The sequence below is a fragment of the Molossus molossus genome, unplaced genomic scaffold, assembly GCF_014108415.1.
Source record: "Molossus molossus isolate mMolMol1 unplaced genomic scaffold, mMolMol1.p scaffold_m16_p_21, whole genome shotgun sequence".
Taxonomy (NCBI): Eukaryota; Metazoa; Chordata; class Mammalia; order Chiroptera; family Molossidae; genus Molossus; species Molossus molossus.
In genome coordinates, this window is record NW_023425357.1 from 18,431,163 (window position 1) to 18,451,455 (window position 20,293).

Below are 20,293 nucleotides of genomic sequence, written 5' to 3' on the forward strand. Positions count from 1 at the left end.
AGGCCTCCTGGGTTCCCCTGCGCCCCAGTAAGTCCGGCACCCGTGGTGATCAGCCCTGTGCTCGGCGTCCAGGGCATCTGGACCCCACGGCCTCCAAACGGGTGGGCGGAGAGCTAGACAGACGGCGCTCTTGGGAGTCCTCTGTCTGAGCAGTGACGCCCTCTCTGGCCACCCCCAGGGGACAAGTCACCCTCTCTCTGCTGGTGGAGGGGCTGCTCAGGGGGAAGAGGCCCTAGAGGGCCCCCAAGGGGAGGGGACCCCACCTGGGGGTCAGCCCCACACACTGCAGCCGCTCCCTTCGTCTGTCTTCTCGTGACCTGTCAGGCGGGCTGAGTCCATGCCGACAGCCATTGGACAGACTCTTGGACAGAACCATGAGGTGGGTGACAGGTCCAGGACCCCCCCCCAGTGAAATGGGACCCCCAAGGCTCTCAGTCCTAATGAAGGCTGCCTGTCTGTCTGATCTGCTTCTTCTGGGTGTTAAGTGGAGAGGCGGAGGGGAAAGAGGGTGGTGGGAGGTGGGGGGACAGGGCCGGGAGTGGGTGTGGGACATGGGGGATGGAGCCAACCCCCGAGAAGCGGAGGGCTAGGCAGAGGCGGCAGGCCGCCCTCCCTCCCAGCCCGGCTTTGGCGATGGGAGATTATAGCTCACGGCCATTTGCATATCAGAGTTTTAAACAGTCAGCCCCTCCAACAAGCAAGGTCATCTCAAAGATAAAACCACTGCGCCCTCCCCCTTCCTGTTGCCTGCCCCCAGTCCCTGTGAGCTGGATGAAGGCTCAGGCCAGGGCAGCTCCAGCCCAATGTCCCCTTCCCTAGCCCTGGGGGTGCCTTAGCCACCGTGGGCTGTGACCCCCTCCCCATAGACCAGAGGCTGGGGTAGGTCCCTTGCTCTGCCCTTGTCCACTTGTCCACTTTCTTGTGGTGGAGCCAGATCCCCCTCTGTTCAGATCCAACCCTCTCCCTGGGACCAGACCCTACCCACCTGATCCCTCCCTGATTTCTCCTCCCCTCCTCGGGCCCTAGGGCCTCCCTGCTGGGCCCCATCCCACCTCTGTGCCCTCAGCCTCCAGGGTCACTCCCTGGGACCCCTCGTTCCCCACACGCCCACAGTTCAGTGTTGCTGGAGCCCCGGGCGGTGAGCGTCCCCAGCGCCGCCAGCATGGCTGCAACATTCCCCACGCCCTCTGCTCTAGCCCATGCCCAGCCCTGACTCGGAGGAGGAGGAGGTGGCGTCTTACAGGCACCCTGCGGTGTCACTGCAGAGTTGGGCCTCAAACCCAGTCTGGACCCTAGGCTCCGACAGACAGGAGACCTGGCGCGGGTGCAATGGGGGCGTCTTGGGTGAGGGGTGGGTGGCGGCATGTGTGGGGCCGGGATGAACACCACCCCCAGGGGAACGAGAGGTGTTTCTCCCTGCTCCACGGATGCACAGCTCGGCTGGGCCCGAGTGGAGTTCTGGCTGTGCCAGACCCCAGCTGCTCCCTGTAGAACCTGCCTCCACCCGCAGTCCCCGAGGAGCCGGGCTGCCAGCGCGAGACACAGCCCGAGGCTTCCTGGGAGAGGTGCTCACTGCACCAGGTGCCGCTCTCCTCACAGCTGTCTTGGGGCGCTGGCGCACTCCTTAGCTCTACTGGACCTAGGAGGGGACCGAGTACCAGAGAGGCCCTGGCTGCCCACAGTCACTCAGCAACGTCTGTCCCAGGCCAGGCAGGCTGACTTGGACAGCTCGAGGGTCCCGCTGGAAGGAGCAACACTCGAGAACCAAGCCACCAGCAGCCGACACAGCTCATAGCTTTAGAAAATGGAAACAAACACCCTGGACACCCCCAGAGTCTGATTATGGAGCTCGGGCGTCACCAGGCAGGAGGTAGGAGGAAGCCAGGGCAGGGCACTAAGGGGGCCTGGAGATGATGGGACGAGAGAGTGCTGGCGGTCACTTGCAGGCCCCAGGACCCCCGCCCGAGGGCCGACAGAGTCCCTGCACATCCAGGCCCTTACTTCTATTCGCAGTGTGTGCCGAGGGCCGCCTGGGAGGAGAGGGCTGGGGAGGCCTCTCTTGTGTCCAGCGCCACGTGGGTGCCTCCTGGGGGTTCTTTTGCCATCTGCTTGGGGCCCTGACCCCTGGAGGCAGGGCAACTGTGCTGTACCCGCCGTACAGCTGCAGAGAAGGGCCCTGAGGCCTGGCCTCTCCCCTGGGCTGCTGCTGCCTGGTCTCGACAAGCAGATGGCAGCCAGACAGGTGAGGAGGGGTAGCCAGTATGGGCTGCAGCAGGTATGCCGAGCCCTGGGCTCTGTGCGGTGACCAGCTTCCGCCCTCATGCTGGCCTCATGGGAAAAGGAGGCTCGGGTCCAGCCACTTGCCCAAAGCCAGACAGCATAGGGTGCACTGTGGTCCAAGCTGCCACCCCATCCCAGAGGGGACAGGTGGGTGGTGCCCTCCAGCTTGCCTCCTGAGCTGCTGGTGAGGGTAGAGGCTGCAGGCCAGGGATCAAAAACAGGGAGAGAGGGAGAGAGACGCTCACACATGATAGGCCGAGGGGTCAGAGGGCCAGAGAACCAGAGAGAAAGGCTTCAACATGCAGAGAGTGCCGGGACTTGCAGAGGAAGGTGGCCAGGCACTGGCTGCACCCTACCCCCAGGCGGTCATTGCTGGGCAGTGCCCTAGGGGACACCAACCAGGCTGGGCCTTGATGAAGCCCTGACGCCCCACTGCTGGCACGGGCGGCCCCTGAGAGATAAGAGCCCACTGGGCCTCTCTGGCTTCCCTGGCTGGGCGATAAGTGTGGTCTGCTTGGGGTCTGATAGGGGGTAGCCACCGCGGCGGTTGGCCAGTGGCCACTTATCGGCCCATCGCTGCCCACTTCATATCTGTGGGAGCTGATAGGGAGCCCCCCGGCCCCCAAGGATGCAAATAGCGCAGGAAGCTCCTGGGGAACAGGCCCTGATCTCCAGGGACTTCTGTTTCTCCCACATGAAATGGGGACGATGATACTGACCCTGCAGGGTGGACAGGCACCACCTGGGTGACAACTCAAGCTGGCGCTCACAAACCCAGAGCCGACTCCGAAGCCAGGTGGTGGGTCTGACCCGGGCTCTGCCACTTCCCAGCTGGTGACCTTGGATAAGCCCCTTGGTCACTCTGTGCCCCTCTGCCCAGGCAAAGACTTCCCTGACCCCCTAGCAAGGCGATGTCCTCATCATGTACCTTTTTCCCACCTGTCATGAACCTCACTTTATTAGTATACCCGTGTGTGTGCACGTCCCTGAACAGTGCTCACAGATGTCTGGGACACAGAATAGACACTTGCTGCATACACGCATGTGCCTGACATGAGGACACGGTCTCCCTCCCACCCTTCCAGTCACCAAGGACCACGCCCTCCCTTCCCCCTGCGCCCCCAGAACAGTCCTCCACGGCAAGCTGGACCTGCAGCCCTGCCAAATCCTCCCACACGTCACTCCGTGTCCCTGAACTGGAGACCCACAGAGACAACCGACGCTCTTCCTTCCCTTCACAAATGAGTGCAGTTGGGGGCCCCAGAAAGAACACATTTGGTGACCTCCAAGGTCCGAATTCCAGCTGCAAATTGCAGGGGGTGTGACTGGCAGCCCAAACCGCCCTCAAAGATACTCCCTGTGGTCCAGGACCGGGCAGTTCGCAGCCACCTCCCGTCTCCCGGAGGCCGGCAGCCAGCCGGGGGTGGGGGTGGGGGCGCGAGCTACCCCCCTCTTTGCCCCAAATCCCCATCCCAGGTGGGAAGGCCCTCCACACACAGACACCCCCACCTTTGCCCTGGCTGCTTCTGCCTCCTGGGAGTCCTCTGGACACTTTGATCAGCCACCAGGCCTGGGATCAGCTCTGAGCATCAGCACAGCTCGGTGCTCTCCCCTAGCAATGCCACTGGCCCACAGGCAGGCTGGACTTTGGAACAGGCACAGGCCTGGGCCCAGCGGGTTGCCACCAACCTCTGTAGCCAGCAGGCTGGGCCTGTCCCACCCGAGCCTCAGAGTCAGCTTCTAGGACTCCCAGAAGGCTGGGCCCTGGGGCCATCCTGGAGAGGCAATGCTGCTGGACTTGACCGCAGGCATGGTTACCTGGCCCGTTCCAGGGGCTGCTGGCCTCCTCCTCCTCCAGACTCGTCTCTGGATCCTGCCCCTCCGTCTCCTTGGGGCCTCCAGGGGATGTGGGGTGCGGTGTCGGTGGTGGGGGCAGGGGATTAGCTTCTGCAGAGAGGAAAACACCATCAGGCCCCGCCAAGCTCTGAGCACCAAGTTGCCTGACCACTTGCCCCACACTGTGGCCAGGAAGGACACCAAGGCCCAGGTGCGCCCACCCCTAGGCTTGCTGGGGAGGGTCAGGTATCTCAGTTTTCCCCTTGGCCTTTAAAACCCCTCATCCCCCTCATTAATTGTAGCAATAATAATTGCTCTTCCAGCTGCTGTTAATAATTAGAGTACAGGATGCCCTACTGGGCACGCCCAGGCCAGGGGCACACACGTGGGCTCCGCCTTCCGTCTCCTCCGCAGGCAGCTGGGGGCCTCTCCAGCCGGCCCTGCACCCAATTCCAGCCCAAAGGGCATATTTGCCTTCCCTGCTGGCCTGATAACTACCTCGGCCCCCAATCGATGCGCTCCCATAAAAGCCCCCCCTGCGTGACGTCACCCTCCCGGCAGATTATTAATACCAGAGATAAGGGCCATGATTAACATCAAATAAATCAATCACACAGTATAAAAGTCCTATTATTTTTGGCTATAAATCAACGTGGCTGGCATTTGAGCTCCAGCCACTGAGAGGGAGCCGTGCTGGGCCCTCCCGAGAGGCAGATATTGCCCCTGCCGCCTTATCTCGCCCATCGCCGAGTTATCACCCTGGTCTGTGCCAGGTGCAACCCCGTCTGTTTTTTCCAGCTCCTTCCCCACCCCGCCCCTGTGCAGCCGCAGCTCCCAGATCAGATAAAGGGCCCAGCACCCTAGGAAAGCTACCGGGTCAAAGTCCACAGTAACAAGCCACTTGCCCTTTGGCAGATCAGGGCCCTTTGGAGGCCTCCCCATTAGTCCATAGCACCTAATAGTAACGATGGTGACAAGGGGCCCCTCACACACGCCCTCGGCCCCAGGGGCCACCCCGAGGGGCTCACGCTGTTACAGATTCAGAAACTGAGGCTCAGGAAGGACAGGAGCATGGGCTGGGGGCCAGCTGGCGCTCCACCAAACAGTGTGAGATGATGATGATGATGATGATGATGATGGTGATGATGATGATGGCAGAGATAATAATAACGAACCGGAGCTGGCACCAGAGGCCAGGCCCCTGATCCTTCCACACGGCCCGGCAGTCCCCGTGAGCTGAGGGTGATGGGAGCTGGGTTCAATTCCCGCTGGCCCAGCCTCCCCTCACTGTATAGCCCTGGTGACTCCAGTGGGGCCGGCGTGTCTCAGAGGACAAGGCCTGTTGGGCTCCTAGGCCTGGGGTCATCGCAGGGGGACCCTGATGCTCTGAGACAGAAATGCTGAGAGTCCACAGTGAAAAGGAACCTCCCTGCCAGGGACCAAGGTCTGTCTGGGATATCTGCCCGCCCCCTGCCCCCCCAGCTTCAAGCACCCCCCACCGCAGAGCTCCTGCTGCCTGGTCTCTATCCCGCCTCAGGGCTTTTGCACTGCAGGTGCCGCCGCCTGGTGCACCCATCCCTGTGCACCCCCAGCATGGGTGGCGCTACCCATCCTTCCGGTCTCTCTGTTCAATGTTGTCCCCCAACCACCACATCTCTCCTCACCCCAGTCATGCCCACCCACTGCCCACCCTCCCAAATGGTGCAGTTTGTGGCTGTTTCCCCCATCAGACTAGGGCCTGGGGCCACCCAGCCTGGGAGTGCACTGGTATGGAAGGGGAGTAAACCACTAGCCACGGCCATGCTGGGGAGTCCAGGGAGGCAGAGGAGAGGCGAGCGGGGCTCACGGCAGATGCCCAGGAAGAGCCCAGCGCCTCGCCCTCCCACTGCTGGCCCTCCAGCCTCGGTTTCTTCTTCTAGAAGACGGGTGAGGATGCTGACCTCTCCCAAAGCCTCTGCCTCAGTGAGGCCCCTCCTACTAGGGGTGTCTGGGGGTGGGGGGTGTCTGGGGCTACAGCTAGCCCAAGAGGTTGCCCAGCTTTAAGGCCCCTCTGGGCCTGAGCAGGCCCCCTGGTGCCAGGTTAATTCACCCCTGGGTGGAGGGCTACCTCTCCTTCCAAGACTTGTTCTCAGCTTGAGAAATTTGTCCTACCCTCCACTGGGGAACCTGCCGCCAGGAGGTCCCAAGAAGATATTCCAGGTGCCTGGGGTGGGGTGGGGAGGACTTGGGGAGACAGGAAGAGTCAATGTACATCCAGACCTGGGGGTCAGATCCCTGCTCAGGTGCTTAGGCTGTGACCATGAGCAAGGCATTAACCTCTCTGGGCCTCATTCCCTCATCTATAAAATAGGGTTACCCCCAGTCCCCTCCAGCCCCTGGGATCAGGCACAGTCGGCCCACAGAGACACCAAGCTTCTTCACGGGTGTGAAAAGCCAGCGGGTCTGGCTCCCATGAAGTCACAGGTGAGAATGTGACAAGGTGTCAGGTGGCTCAGAGTGCTAGACCCCAGCCTGCCGCAACCCACTGCCCCACTCACCTGGACTGGAAGGGCTCAGAGGCTTGGGTTCCCCCTCGGCCTCGGGCTCGGGCTCGGGCGCTGCTGCTTCTGGCTCCGGGAGGCCCACGTCCGCGGCCTGGGTCTCTTCCCCAGCCTCCATGTCTCCTAGGGAACCTGCAGACACGGCCCAAGGAACTCAGGAGGCGCTGCCCGCGCATGGCGCTCCCGGCCACGCCATGGGATCAGAGGACACGAGAGGGCAGCCATCAGTGTGCGGGCTCCCTCAGGGTCCCCCAAGACCTGACGTGTGAGCCTTACCCCGTATCAACCCACCCCTGCCCCAATTCCAACACCTAGGGTCACTGGCCTTCCCGCTCCACCTCACCCACCTCAGCCTCTGCTGCCCATGGACTGCTCTTGCCAGGATGATGTGGCAGACTCTCCCCTCACTCTGCTCCAACCATGGTCGCAGCTACGGGAACTCTGGTGGTTCAGGGTAGCCCTAGAGGCTACGTGACCGCCGTGACCTTCCCTGTCCCCCAGGTATGCACTTCAGGGATTTGCAGAACCCCAGTGTGCACCCACAGCCCGTGGGTAAACACCTTCTGGGCCTTGCATAGCCGTTCCCTCTGCCCCGGACCCCTGCTCCGGGACGCAGCTCACACTCAGGTTCCAAGGTCTGGGAGCTTGTTGAGGGCACCCAGCACACGGGAGGCACTCAGAGAAGCTGATTACAGGAATAAACAGCAGATAGGGCACAGGTGGGCACACAGGTGTCTGCAGTCAACCTCGAGGGCTAGAGTGCCACAGGCCTGGGGTCCCCTAATTCCAACCTGCATCCTTCCCAGAGGCTCTTACATGGGGAGCCCCAGGGAGCCCACCTTACAGGTGAGACGGCAGGTGGGAATTCAGGTGACCCCAGATCAGCCCTGGGAGGGTGTCAAAGCTGGACCCGCTAGTGCCTCTGAGTACAGGCCAGGTTGGCAACTGCTCTGAGGTCGGACAGATGGTGCCCGTGCAGTGGGCAGAGAGGACACTGGTGAGCAGGCGCCCCTCCTCATCCTGCTCCCCAAATCACCTGAGCCCCTTCCATCCCTGTCAGCCTGGGCCCCAAGACAGGTACGGAGTGGGGCTGCCTCCTGCCCCAGTTACAGCAGGTCCTTGTATAACATCGTTTACGTAGAACACTGAAGAGATGCTATAGGAACCTAACTCAGGTTCGAATCGATTATCCCAGGGCGAACTCGGTTCATTACACATCATATCGCTTAGGGTTACGGAACCTATAAGTGACATTATGTGAGGACTTACTGTACCTCCCAAGCTCCCCCGCGGCAGCCACCTGCCCTGCCTCCACCCCCCCGTCATCAGGGAGCTGACACTCATCAGCCAGGTGTGATGTGGGCAGGCTCCTGACTCATGCATCGCAGCTATGGGATGGGGGTGGGGGCTTCTGGGCCCAGACCACCGAGCCTGAAGCATCCAGGCCCTCTTGCTACAGAGGAACATGAACAAGAAGCAAAGTCTACAAGCCTCGGCGACATCTACAAATTCACATGTCAGGTGCTATGGAGAAGCATGGGGCTCTCTTGGACAGGAACAGAAGGCACTAGAATGAAGGCCTGAGTGGGGAAGAACGGAACGGCTGCTTCTCAAGGGCCACTGGGCTCCCTGTCTCTGGAGGCAAATGGGCAGCCGCAGAGGGAGGCTTGCTTGGGATTCACACCTCACAGGCTGGTGGTCCCTGACTTTTGCATGTGGTGAGCCGTGTGGGAATCTGACGAAATCCAGTGCTTTCTCCCCAGAAAAACACAGAGGACCAAAATGTGTCCCGTTTCAGGGGCTTCTCACCGCATCGCTCGTGTGCCCCTTCCTGGCGCCCTTACGCCCCAGCTTTGCCAGGGTTTTCCAGGGGGTGATAAGCTGGGTGGTAAGCTGATGAAGGGAGGTGGGGCCTGCTGATGCTTCAGGTGCCTGCCCCTCAAGTCACAACTGTGCAACCAGCCAGCATCCAACACAGGCCACAGAAGCTGGCGCGTGGAGGCAGGACAGGGAGACCCGCGAGGCTGGGACAGAATGTGGTGGCCGAGTTCCCAGGCTTATTTTCAAACCTAGCAATGGACACGGAGCAGTGGGGCGCGAAGCTGGTTTTCAGTGCACCTCTCTGCCCACTGGCGGACTGGCCTGCTGCAGCGGTGAAAACTGAGTCGTTCCTGGTGGGGCAGATGCCCTTCCTAATTTCCGAGGACATCTGAGGGCAGACACTGTTCTGGATGCTGGGACGTCTGGACTCTGCCGGGACTTCCAGGCCAGCAGGGGAGATTGTCAAACAATAGACAGGACCCAAACCCAAACAGAAGCTTATAAATGTGCCGCGAGGGAGGAAGGCAAATGACAAAGACAGAGAGAAAAAGAACAGGCAGAGATGCTACCAGCGGATCTCAGGGACGATGTTGGGACGAGGCTGACTGAGAAGAGGGAGAGGCTTGTGCAAAGGCCTGGAATCTGGACAGGACTCGATGTGGTGTAGGAAGGAGGAGTGGGGAGTCAAGGCTGAGAGGAGAGTCGGACTGACCTACAGGCAAGGGTGGGGGTGGGTGAGGGGAGTTGGATCCTAACCCTGGGGGCCAAAGGGTCCACACTTGGTGGCAGGGTCACATCCCAGCTGTAGCCCTGTGGACTTCGCTCCCGCCTCCCCAGGACACCTCAGAGCTATAATTACTCAGACCACACAGAACCAGCCCCAGGCTAAGCCTCTGTGCTCTCGTCAATGTGCCCACACAAGCAGGCTCTGTGTTGGGCTGGGCACACCCCAGACCGGTCAGACTCGTGCCCCTGGGACAGGTGGGAGGCCTGACCCGCAGTAACCTTCCTGGGCACGTACCTTGGTAGGAACACACTGGATGCAGTGGAGGCCAGCCTCTGAGCCCTCTACCATGGAGCTGGCCCTGAGTGGGCACTGCCCGTGGCATAAGAATAAATTGTGGCCACTGTGGCCAGCACACAGTCCTGAGGTCAGCCCATTTGCTGGCCCTTTTCTAGAAGCCCTGGTGCCTTCTGTGGCTCATTCAGAGCTGGAGGGGTTGCCCTTCACGCTGAATGGCCCATGGGATTTTAAGGCCTCAGTTGCTTGTTCTGGAGAATGGGTACGAAGCCATCTGCTTGCAGGGAATGCAGGGAGCAGAACATTGGGGTGTGGCTGACACTCCCCTCCCCATACCTGCCAGACCCCTGAGACAGCAGCCCCTACTCTTGGTGCCTTACCCAGGTGAGCCTCAGCCACCCAGGGAGGCCCTGAGCTCCTGCTGGGTCCATTTATGAGAGAACAAAGGCATCCTCTCTGCACAAAGGCACGGCAATGAGTGAAGAAAGACGCTGCCGGCCTAGGCAATTTATTCTAATGCCACTAATTCAGTTCCAGCACAATTAAAACAGCTCTGATAATGCAGGAGACAACTGCCAACCAGCAAATCGCTATAAGGCCACAACCAGGACGCAGCATGGCGAATTCTGCCCCACGCCCGCCTCGGCACACAGAGAACATGCCACCTTGTCCCTGCTTAAGCCCCTGTGACCGCCCTGGTCCCACCTGGGGCTCCGGCAGGGAGGTGTCTCAGCTGGCCAGCGTGAGCGGTGAGATGCTATGCTCCCTGGGTGCCCTCCCTGCCCAGAGACCCTAACAGCTGACAGGCCCACCCACAGCCAGGCAGGAGTGTCTTGCTGTGTGACCTCAGACAAGGAACTGTACCTTTCTGTGCTCAGGAACCACACAGCTCCTACCTTACAGGATAAAACGTGGTGACACCTGCTCCAAGCTCAGCTCAGGGCCGGCAAACAGTATGTACGTCCCCAAACATCAACTGTCATCACCTTCAGCCAGCTCAGGCAAATGGTGGGGGGATGGGCTATGATCACCACTACTGCACTCAGCATTTTCTAAACGTCCTCTGTACCCCTCCAACGCCCTGTAGCCAGGGGTGTAGGGGTGGTGGGGAAGGTGTGAGTGTGTGGGTACACTCCCACCACATAGGGAGCAGTGGGAGAGGATGCTGGAGGGTGATGGGGGTTGGGTGGAGGGGGAGGCAGGGCCCTGATGACAGTCACGATGGACAAATGCACCTCCCAACACCTCCGAAGATAGAAGCCTGGGCTACACCCACTTTTCAGATGTGTAAACTGAGGCCCAGAAAGGTGACCTGCTCCTGGGCCTGGGTGAAGAGCAGTGGTGGGGGGCAGGTGGGGCAGGAGCCTCCTCCCATAGGCCAGTCTTCCAGACACCGGCTCAGACCACGGCGCGGCCTCAGCTGACCACATTGCCTGGTGGGGTCCAGAGGCCGATGCCCAAGGCTGAGCACTCATCTGGGGGGTGCCGGTGGGTGATGACAGCAGTCACCACCGGCCAGGGCAGCACTGGGCATGGCCCCTGCTGCCCGGAGCCCCTCGGTTATCACAGTGAGCAGACGCCACGCGCACCGATCTGTCTCCTGCTCATTAAGCCGATGCTGAAATAGAAATGAAAACATAATAGCTATTTGATTGGGGGTGAGATATTTTGCATATTGGCTCAGCACTGATAGTGGAATTTCATCAACTCCCTTTTTTCATGCTTTAACACTGAATTACGGAGACAAGTTCTCTGCGGCGGGATGGTCCCAACTCCTTCCAAATCCTGGGGCAGCAATGATTAACGACCCCTCCTGGCTTTGATGGCAAGGCAGCTGGGGGGTGGGGGGTCCTTTAGAACAAATGCCTTGAAGAAAGCAAGAGCTGGTAGTGAGGAGGGGACAAAATACCCCCAGACTGTAACCCCCAGGTGGACCTTCCAGGTGAGTGCGGAGGGAGGTGGCTTGAAGCACGGGACGAAGCTCCCCCTGGTCCCTGCAGACTGTACCTGTGTCGAGGGGCGCAACTCTGACCATCCTCTGCCACGCCATTGGAAAGGAGAAAGAACCAGGGCAAAGGCCCGGAGAGCCCGCACCTGGATAGGGGCTTGACCACGGCTGCGGGGCCTTCCCTTCTGCCTGCCCATTGCACGGGGTCATTTATGCCTCTCTGGGAACATCCTCTATAGTCCCAACTCACAGGGGGAAAAACAGAGGTTCCTTCCTGTGTGTCAGAGCGGGATTTGAATGCAGGCCCCCTGGCTTGGGGGACAGGTGGACACTGATGGGTTATGGGCCCTGCTCCTCTCTCACCCATCTCCTGGCCTGTCAGGAAAGGGGCAGAGCTGGGAGAGGGGCACCAGGCAGACCTTGGGGTACAGGTGGACCTGGGATCCGATGGCTCATTTTCAGTCACTGTTCTTTCATTAAATCACTCACTGATTCACTAGCTCAGTTCTTCACTCACTTATTCATTCACCCATCAAAGCTTTCCTGAGTCCCCTGAGTGCCAGACCCCCACAGGCTTTGGAGACCCTGCAGCAACTAAGATGTCTCCCCAAGAAAGAAACATGACAAATGCAAGTGCGGCTACTGCCACAAAGAAGAGGTGGAGGTGCCAGTCAGGGAAGGCTTCTTGGAGGAGGCAACAAATGAGTGGAAACCTAGAAGGGGACAAAAGGAGGTTGCCTGCAAATGGGGCCAGGGAAAAGCATTCTAGGCAGAAGGAACGGCAGGATGCTGATGCCGGCGGCCTTGTGCAAGCCAAGCCTCCCTGAGTCTGGTTTCCTCACTGAAAGCCCAGGACGACAGCAGCCTCCTGTCATGGACTGGGGTCAGGGTTCAGGCAAGGTGGTGGCAGTGCGTGCTGAGCACAGACGCGTGGTTATTATTACAACTGTTATTATTTCAACTCTTCGCGGAAGTGCCGCCTGGCCCTCTAGGGGTGGGGATGGAGATGACAGGGCTGGGGGTGCTGAGGGGCTGGGGCCTGGGGAGGGCAGTGCAGGTAGAGGAGAAAGACCGCCCCCGGACTGGCAGAAGGCCTGGCCTCCTGTCTTGCTGGCCCTGGGCAGCCAGTGGACAGGTGGGGGCTCAGTGCTGCCAGGAGAGAGACCCTGGCCTCTGGGTGGCACCGTGGCCAGATAAGGCCCTGATAACAGAGAGAAAATAGCAACAGATTCAGACTTTCCCACCGCTGGGCAGCAGGCAGCTCAGGCCATGGCGGGGACAGAGAGGCAATGGGGACAGCCCCGCTCTCCCTGAGGGAGCCATGCTGTGGGGAGCTCAGGGTGACAGGGACCCAGTCATTCTGGGGGTCCAGCTGCCAGAGTTGGGTCTGAAGCCTGACCTTGTGGCAGGAGGCAGCATGACCTCTGGTGAAGGTCCCCCTCCCCTGCGTCCTGGCAAGCAGGACTGGATGCTCCCAGATAGGAGGTCTTGTGTCCAGCTAGGATTCGACAGACAGGGAAGCCATCGACAGAGCGCAGGGGCAGCAGCCTGCTCTGGCCCAGCACCCGCCTGTTAGCTGCACCCTGCACCCCCGTCCAAGTGCCTCGTACCTTCATGCACACTTCTGACAAGCAGCTGAGGTGGGTAGAGAGAAGCAGGTTCGAAGAGGGGAATGCTGGGCAGGGACAGGGCAGGGTCAGGACCAAGCCTGGAGACGCAGGAGGGAGTCCAGCATGAGGCTCTGGAAGAGAGGGTATCCCCAGAGCACCGAGCGAAGAGCCCCCAGACAGTCTGGGGGCTGGTGAGGTTGTCTTGTGCTATCCATGGGGGACAGGGGCATGCCCAGAAGGGCTTCTGATATAAAAGGGGGGCCCTGGGGAATGTGGGTGGGCATAGGGGACAGGTGCTAGGCCCTCCGTAGAAGTTACAAGGCCTGGGAAAAGAGCTCACTTAATCAGAACTTCTTCAACAGCTTCTCTAACATGAACAGAGGCAGGTTTCTGGGCTGTTGCCTCATAGGAGCTCACAGCAGCAGACGGTGGGAGCCCTTGAGGGGTACAGACACCCACAGGAGGAGGCTGGAACTCTGGGAGGGCCTCCTGGACACCCACCAGGCCCAGGCCCTCTCGGCGGGTCCTCTCATGTACACTAGGAGGCCGAAGGCTGGCGCAGATGTCACATGGAGCCTGCTACCCTCAGTGGGTTCATCTCCTGCTCACCCCATCCCTCTAAATGTGGCCTGAAGCTGCCTGCTTCTTTCCATGCCACTGCAGCGTGGGGTTTAGTCCACCAGTCGGTGCCCCTGGGCCCTAGCCCTTCCCTGCTCCACCGTCACCCCCAGGATGACAACCAAACCCCTTCCACGGCCCTCGCCTTCCGGCCAAGCACCTCAGCCTATGCTGTCCCTCTGCCAGGGCACTGTCTTGCCCTGTCTCTGCCAGGTTATTCCTGAGTGTGTGTGTGTGGGGGGGGAGCTGGTCCGCTGATGCTCCCTGCTGGCCCCGAAGTGCCCAGAGGGAGGATGAAGGGTGACCCACCTGCAGCCAAGTTCAGGGAAGGCACTGCCCCAGTAGCCCTAATGGGGTGGCAAGGACTGCACCAATGGCCATGAGGATAGGGGTGCTGTTGAGGGTCCCAGTGAGCGCAGAGGGGTCTCTGGAGCCTCACGAGGTACTGACTAGGAGAGACCCACAGGCCCCTGCTGCGGCCTGCCAGTGGCTCTCATCAACCCAGGATCAGTCCTGATGACAGCTGGGCGACCACAAAGAGGATGTTGGCGAGATAATCTTGGCTTATTTGAGTGGGCAGCCTGCTCCTCTGAGGGGAGAGCGAGGATCCGAACCTCTGCCTGCTCGGGGGAACGGGGCCCAGGCGCTCTCCCTCACGGTCCTGCGCCCACCCCTACCCCGACTGCACGAGTGGGCCTGGGGCAGAGGAGACACGGGGACGGAGCAGCTTGACTCTCTCCTTCTCCATCAACAGTCAGCCAGACGCTGGCCGAACGCACCCTGACACCGAGAACTCACTCCGCCTCTTCCAGAGGCGAGACATCTGGGTCCTGGACCCGCGTGCCTCTCAGGCCTCCATGTCCATCACGGCTGCTGTGTGTAACTGCCAGGCTGTACGCCTCAAAGCTCAACAAGCACTCAGGCCAAGCCCGGAGGTGCTGGTGAGTGAGACTGTTCCAGGAACAGGCTGGAGGAGGGTGGCTGGCTGCCGTCACAACACACTCCAGGCCATCTGAAGGCAAAGAGATGCCTTCAGCATCAAGCACAAACTTGCAGTGCCCGGGGGGTTGCCAAACAGGGGCCCGACACTCTGGGAACACAGAACCATGCTCTAATGGACAAGAGCCACTGGGACCTACTCCAGCCGCTAACAAATTAAAAGGATCTCATGGAGATATAATTCACGTACAAAGAGGGTTACTCAGCATTTAACAGTGTGTTTATGAAAAGTTGGGAGGGACAGTCACATGTACCAAAATAAAATCCAGGGCCCCCTTGGCCCAGTCTCATGCAAAGACACCAGCATCTTTCCTTGTCAAGTCTCCCACGCTCCCAGCCGTCTAGTGCCTCTCAGCCAGCCAGGGGCCAGGTCCATGGGCCTTTACCCGACCTTCCCGCACTGGAATGTTCTTAGTCCCGGCTCCTCTCTCCTCCTATCGGGTCCCTTCTCCCCCCATCCACTCTGTCACAGCCTGGCAGCCGGGCTGGCCACTCCAGACCTCACTGTAAGGCTGTGGAGGGAGGCCTGGTTGTCGAGGATGGAATAAACCTTCCCCTTAGCTGACGGTGGGTGGATGACAGGTAACGGCCAACAACCACACTCGTGTGGATATCTTGTCCGTGTCCCCATGATGCCGGGGGGCTGCTGTAACCAAGAATAGCCCCAGCCTCAGAAATGAGACCCACTGTCCACCTTTGTAGCTTCTGGGACAGGAGGACCTCCTCCCAGGCCTCAGGCCCCCCTCTCCTCCTTAGGCCTCCCCCTCCCTGGCCACCCAGGGGTCAACTTCCTAGCTTCTTCCTCCCAGGGCTGTCAGTACAAATTCTAAGGTCATGCTCTCCGGTGGGCGGTTGCCTATACTCATGTCCCCACTGCAATCAGGCTTACTGGTGATGTTCACCCAGAACCCTCCACACCATCACCCACCTTCCTCTGCTCAGCACCCCCATGGCTTGAGCTGAACCCTTACCTTGGACCACAGCCCATGCCAGTGTCCCAGTTCTGCAACAGCACCTGGCACATAGTAGGTATTCAATGAAAACTGGTGACTATGTGATGGGTGTGGCGGAGGGAACAGGAGACAGACGCACAGGTGGCCTGGCTCAGAGCCAGGTGTGGCTGGGGGCCTGCTGGGCGTCCACAGGAAAGGCTGGGGTGGAGGAGAAAGGAGACTTGGGGAGTCTCGTTTGGCCCCAGAGGGGAGCCTTGAGGTCTGCTACCCGCCCCCCCCCCCCCCACTGGTAGAAGCCTCCCTGCCTGGGGTATGTGAGGCCTGGGTGGGAGATTTAGGGAGACAGGGCACTAACACCCAGTGGAGGGGTCCTGAATCCATATCCCATCCCCCCAGCCACCAACACTTCCTCCTGAGGCCAGCCCCTTAACCGAACTCAGGGGCCCTAACTGCCCCAGCACCCCCCAGGGCCACGCCCAGTGGGGGGCGTAGGGTGAGCCTGGTCACTCCCCGCACGCATGCACCCAGCCTGGTCCCGCTGCGCAGGAGGGACCACCAGCTGTAATGACGACGATGTTGTAGAAGCCTCTGCAGCAGGCCCAGTTCTAAGGACTTACCCATGCAGTACTTTTGATCCCCAACCCCTCAAGTTCGTGTTACCCCACTTTACAGGTAGGGAAACTGAGGCAAAAGGAGGTAAAGAAACTGACCCAAACCCTCACAGCTAGAGGAGTAGACAGGGGACCCACCTGCTCCCCTTTCCTGCGCTCTCCCACCCATTGTCTATGTTTATAAAGATGGTAGTGGGGAATTCGGACCCAGGTCTTCAGACTCCCAGGCCTGAGGCCTTGTCACCTGGCCTCCCCTCACCTGGCCTCAGTTTCCCTTCCTGGCCTTGTGTCACAGAGACTAAGGCCTGGAGGAGCCTTCCTTTCTCTCAAGTTCACTCCCAAGTTCATTCCATGATCCCCTGTTACTGCCATCTGTCTGCCACCCCCCCACCCCCCAACTGTCTGTTCTCTGAGGCCAGGGCCCAGGCTCCACCAGCTACTTGCTGTGTGGCGGGGGCCAGCATGCCCATCTCCGCTCTGTGGGGTGTTCACCCACCTCCTCGACTGTGGTGCAGGGAGAGCCATGACTGGCACCCAGGGCCCCTCCCTCCGAGAGCTATGGCCTCTCTGGCTCAGGTCTCTAGGGCACAAGCGCACAGCCTTGGACAGTTTATGAAGCTCCGCCAGGACCTTCCTCAACACCAGCCTGCGGGGAAATTGAGTCAGAGACACTACACAGCCCCACCTAGCCTCATCTCAGGCCTTGGGCTATCTGCCCACACAGCTATTCAGGGCCAGGCAGAACCGAGGCCGGGTCAGGTTCTGGGGTATGTGGCTCTGAGCCTAGGAAGCCTGCCCGGCTTTGGTTTACACATCTGGCAAATGGGTACTGACACACTGACCTTGTAGTGCTGTTATAAGGAGTGGACGGGAAGGGGCTTTGCAGGAGGTGAAGATTTCCCAGATGTGGGTTATTCCCAAGAGTACTTCAACTCCTTCTACCAGGTTCCAACAGAGTGTGTGTGTGTGTGAACATTAGGGTGGGGGTGGACATGCACCATAAAGAGCTAAGACAGTATAGGATGGAAAATGGCAGGTGGGTGTGGAGGTGGATAGCAAGGGATTCTCATAGGAGGAGGTGATGGTAAAGCTACGACTGAACAGGGAAGACCGTCCCAGGCAGAGGGAGCTGTCAATACAAAGTACTGGAAGCGGAAAGCATGGGTGGGTTCTGGCTCTGCCCGAGGATGGTGGAGCTGGAGAGGCAGTGGGGCTAGAGCGCTGGGCAGCTGGCTGGGGGTCCACTCTCCGCACCTGGGAAGCTAAGCAGAGACAGTGGGCACCGAGGCCAGCTGCTGTGGACGGCCACCACCCTCAGGCAGCCCCTAGCTGGGTGCCACCACCTTGGCTGCGATCAGGACCCTGGCCTGCCCCATGCCTGCCCCCTCTCTAGGGCCAGGGCCAGCAGGCAGGTCCCCCTACTCCACCCCTGTCCCCAGGGGCAGGGGCCGGGTGGGGCAAGGCAGAGAAAGGGGAGGCGGAGGAGGCGGGAAGAAAGAGCAGGGCCTGAGAAAGCCCAGCCTGGCTGATAGGGGAGAGATTGGTTTCAGCCGGAGCTGCGGGCCTGCCAAGTCCACATCCTATCTCGCGGCCTGCACTTACTCAACATTCATCTCCGCTCAGCTCAGAAACTTTATCAACGCTGGAGGTTGGCGCCATCTCTGGGCCTGGCCACTCCCCGCCCTCTGATGGGCCTGATAGCCACTGATAGATTACACGAGATTGTTTCACTCCGAGGACAGATTACTAATATTCCCGGGGGAGGGGGTGCAGACCACGTGGCCTGGGCTGGGCGGGGTGGGGCCAGGCCACTCACGGGCCACGGAGAACACACTTGGGGCCGTGTGGCAAAGACCCCGGCGTGTGACTGATGGGGAGGTGAAGGGGAGGACACGGTATGGGGTGAGAGTGGTGGTCAAGACCGCGGGGCATGGCGGAGTGGCCAAGGCCATGGCACAGAGTGGAGAGCAGGAGGCAGCTTGCGGAACGGACGGAGAAATAGGGCCCGAGAAAATGGAGCGACACTGGCTCCAAAGAGATTCTCTCTCCAGATGGGCTGATAAGCCTGATAGATGGGAGCGGGGCTGCGGCTAATGGAGCTGTCGCCGGGTGGCCCCCATGTCAGATGGATGGAGGCAGACTGCTTCCTGGAAGAGGACAGGGCTCCAGTGTGACAGGGTCCTGCCAACGGACAGGCGGGGCAGGAGACCCCAAGGGGAACTGGCAGGAGCTGAGCCCTTCTCAGCTCCAGAATTTTCCTCTCTCACCTCTCACCTGGCCCCCATGCACTATGGTACGGACACCGTGAGAAGGGCCTGTCATCAACCACTTTACCAAGGAGCTGTGGCCCCAGGAGAAGCAGGAACTCCAGCCCATTCATATTCTCCTCCAGGTGGTGGGGTCCTGCACCCATATCCCCAGGCTGTCCCAATGCCCTGTGGTGGGGAGCACACCCAAACCTGACTCTAATGTCCCGACTCGTGCTCTGGGGGTGGTGTGCAGGGAGGAAAGAAGAAGCTGGTCCTCTGGGCTGGCTTTTTCCCCTTTTGGGTTCGGCCAGGTCCCAGGCAGCAAATCTACTCTGCTCCCACAGCACAGATGGGGAAACCGAGGCACCTGCCCAGTTCCCTGAGGAGTTGGCAGCTCCGCAGGGCCTGAAACTGTACCTCTTGGCTCAGAGTGCCCCTCCCTCCCCATGGGGTCCAGAGCCACCGCATCCAGGAAGCTAGGGTGGAAGACACCTGGCTTCAAATCCCACCGGGCAGAGCCTGTTACCTCAACTGCAAACTGGGAGTCGAAACATCAGCCTCAAATTCACAGACAGAGATTAGAACAAAGGCTGTGGGGGTTGGAGGAGGGGTGGGGACTCAGTGTTCAGTGGAGACAGTTTGTTGGGATGATGGTAATTTTCCAGAAGTGGACATTGGCGGTGATTGTACAACCTTACGAATGAATTTAATGCCACTGAATCGCACATTTGAAATAGTTATAGTGATGCATTTTATGTATATTTTACTATACTTAAAAACATATCTGTCACCTAGTGCCAAGGAACACACAGCCGGCGCTCCATTGTCTTCCTTTCCTCAGAGACACAGGTCCCTACCCATGTGCACAGCCCTCTACGGTGATGTGGGCTTCCCTGCCACCATGCTGCCTCAGGCCATTTGGCAGATGTGGAGACTGAGGCCAGGGCTTGGTGGGGTCTGGTCCTGCATCCATGGATGGGGTGGGGATGCTGAGGGGTCGTGGAAGTCCAGACCAGCTGACCTATCACATGAATAGAGTTCTGCTGCTGGTCAGTTTGGCCCTGCTAGGCTCTGGATGAAGGAAGGATGAGGCTTCCCCAGCATCCAGCTTCAAGCCCTGCAGCCCAGGAATACCCAGTGAGACTGGATCAAGCCCCAGACCTGTGCAAAGCATAGTCCGTACAGCCCCTTACGGGCTCCTCGCAACCTCGGAGGGCCCCATCTGAGGCTCAGGGGTTCCAGTGACCGGTCCAAGGAGACCCAGCAAGTGGAGGGCTGGGATTTGCATCCAGGCCATGTGGCTTCAGAACAGGCAACATTGACCCCTCTAGGGTGAATGAGAGCCACAGTGAAGACAGTCACCTTGCGACTTGGACATTACAGTTTTGAGCCAAACCCTCTGGCTTGTCGAACACTGGCTTGCGTCTGGGTTCCCAGAGCCCATCGGGCCAGGGCAGAGTAAGTGGAGAGGAAAAGTCTGGTACATGAGAGGAAGGAGTAGGAGGAGGAAGAAGAGGAGGAGGAGGAAAGGGAGGAGCCTCAGGCACAGTTCCCCTGTCCCCAGCTCACACCCTGGGCCCCCAGGCCTTGTGGCTGTCCTGGGGGCGGGGCTAGGCGGCCTGCTGAGGTGGTGCTGGCATTTGAGCTGGGCCCTGACTGTGCCGGTCAACGCATGGCAGGGGCCTGGCACTTCTCCCACCACGATATCTCATTCCCTGCTCAGGGCTTCGCCTCTGTTCCCTCTGCCAGGAACATTCTTCCCCACACACCATCCCAATGTCTGCTTCAAGTCTGCTTCAGTAAGCCC

The 20,293-nt window shown here is 59.9% G+C and overlaps 1 protein-coding gene across 4 annotated transcripts in view; it reads right to left on the reverse strand.

Moving 5' to 3' along the window:
* The window catches only part of ZFPM1 (zinc finger protein, FOG family member 1), a 73,565-nt gene that overhangs the window by 37,221 nt on the left and 16,051 nt on the right, over positions 1 to 20,293 (reverse strand). For 3 of the 4 annotated variants that reach the window (XM_036273832.1, XM_036273828.1, XM_036273829.1), the window contains exons 2-3: positions 6,654 to 6,788; positions 4,099 to 4,227 (exon numbers count right to left, since the gene is read on the reverse strand). In XM_036273832.1, coding sequence (XP_036129725.1) covers positions 4,099 to 4,227; positions 6,654 to 6,788 — 264 coding nt within the window. Of the gene's footprint in view, positions 1 to 4,098; positions 4,228 to 6,653; positions 6,789 to 15,644; positions 15,825 to 16,733; positions 16,884 to 20,293 lie in introns of those variants that run through there. The other variant, XM_036273830.1, reaches the window with a different exon arrangement.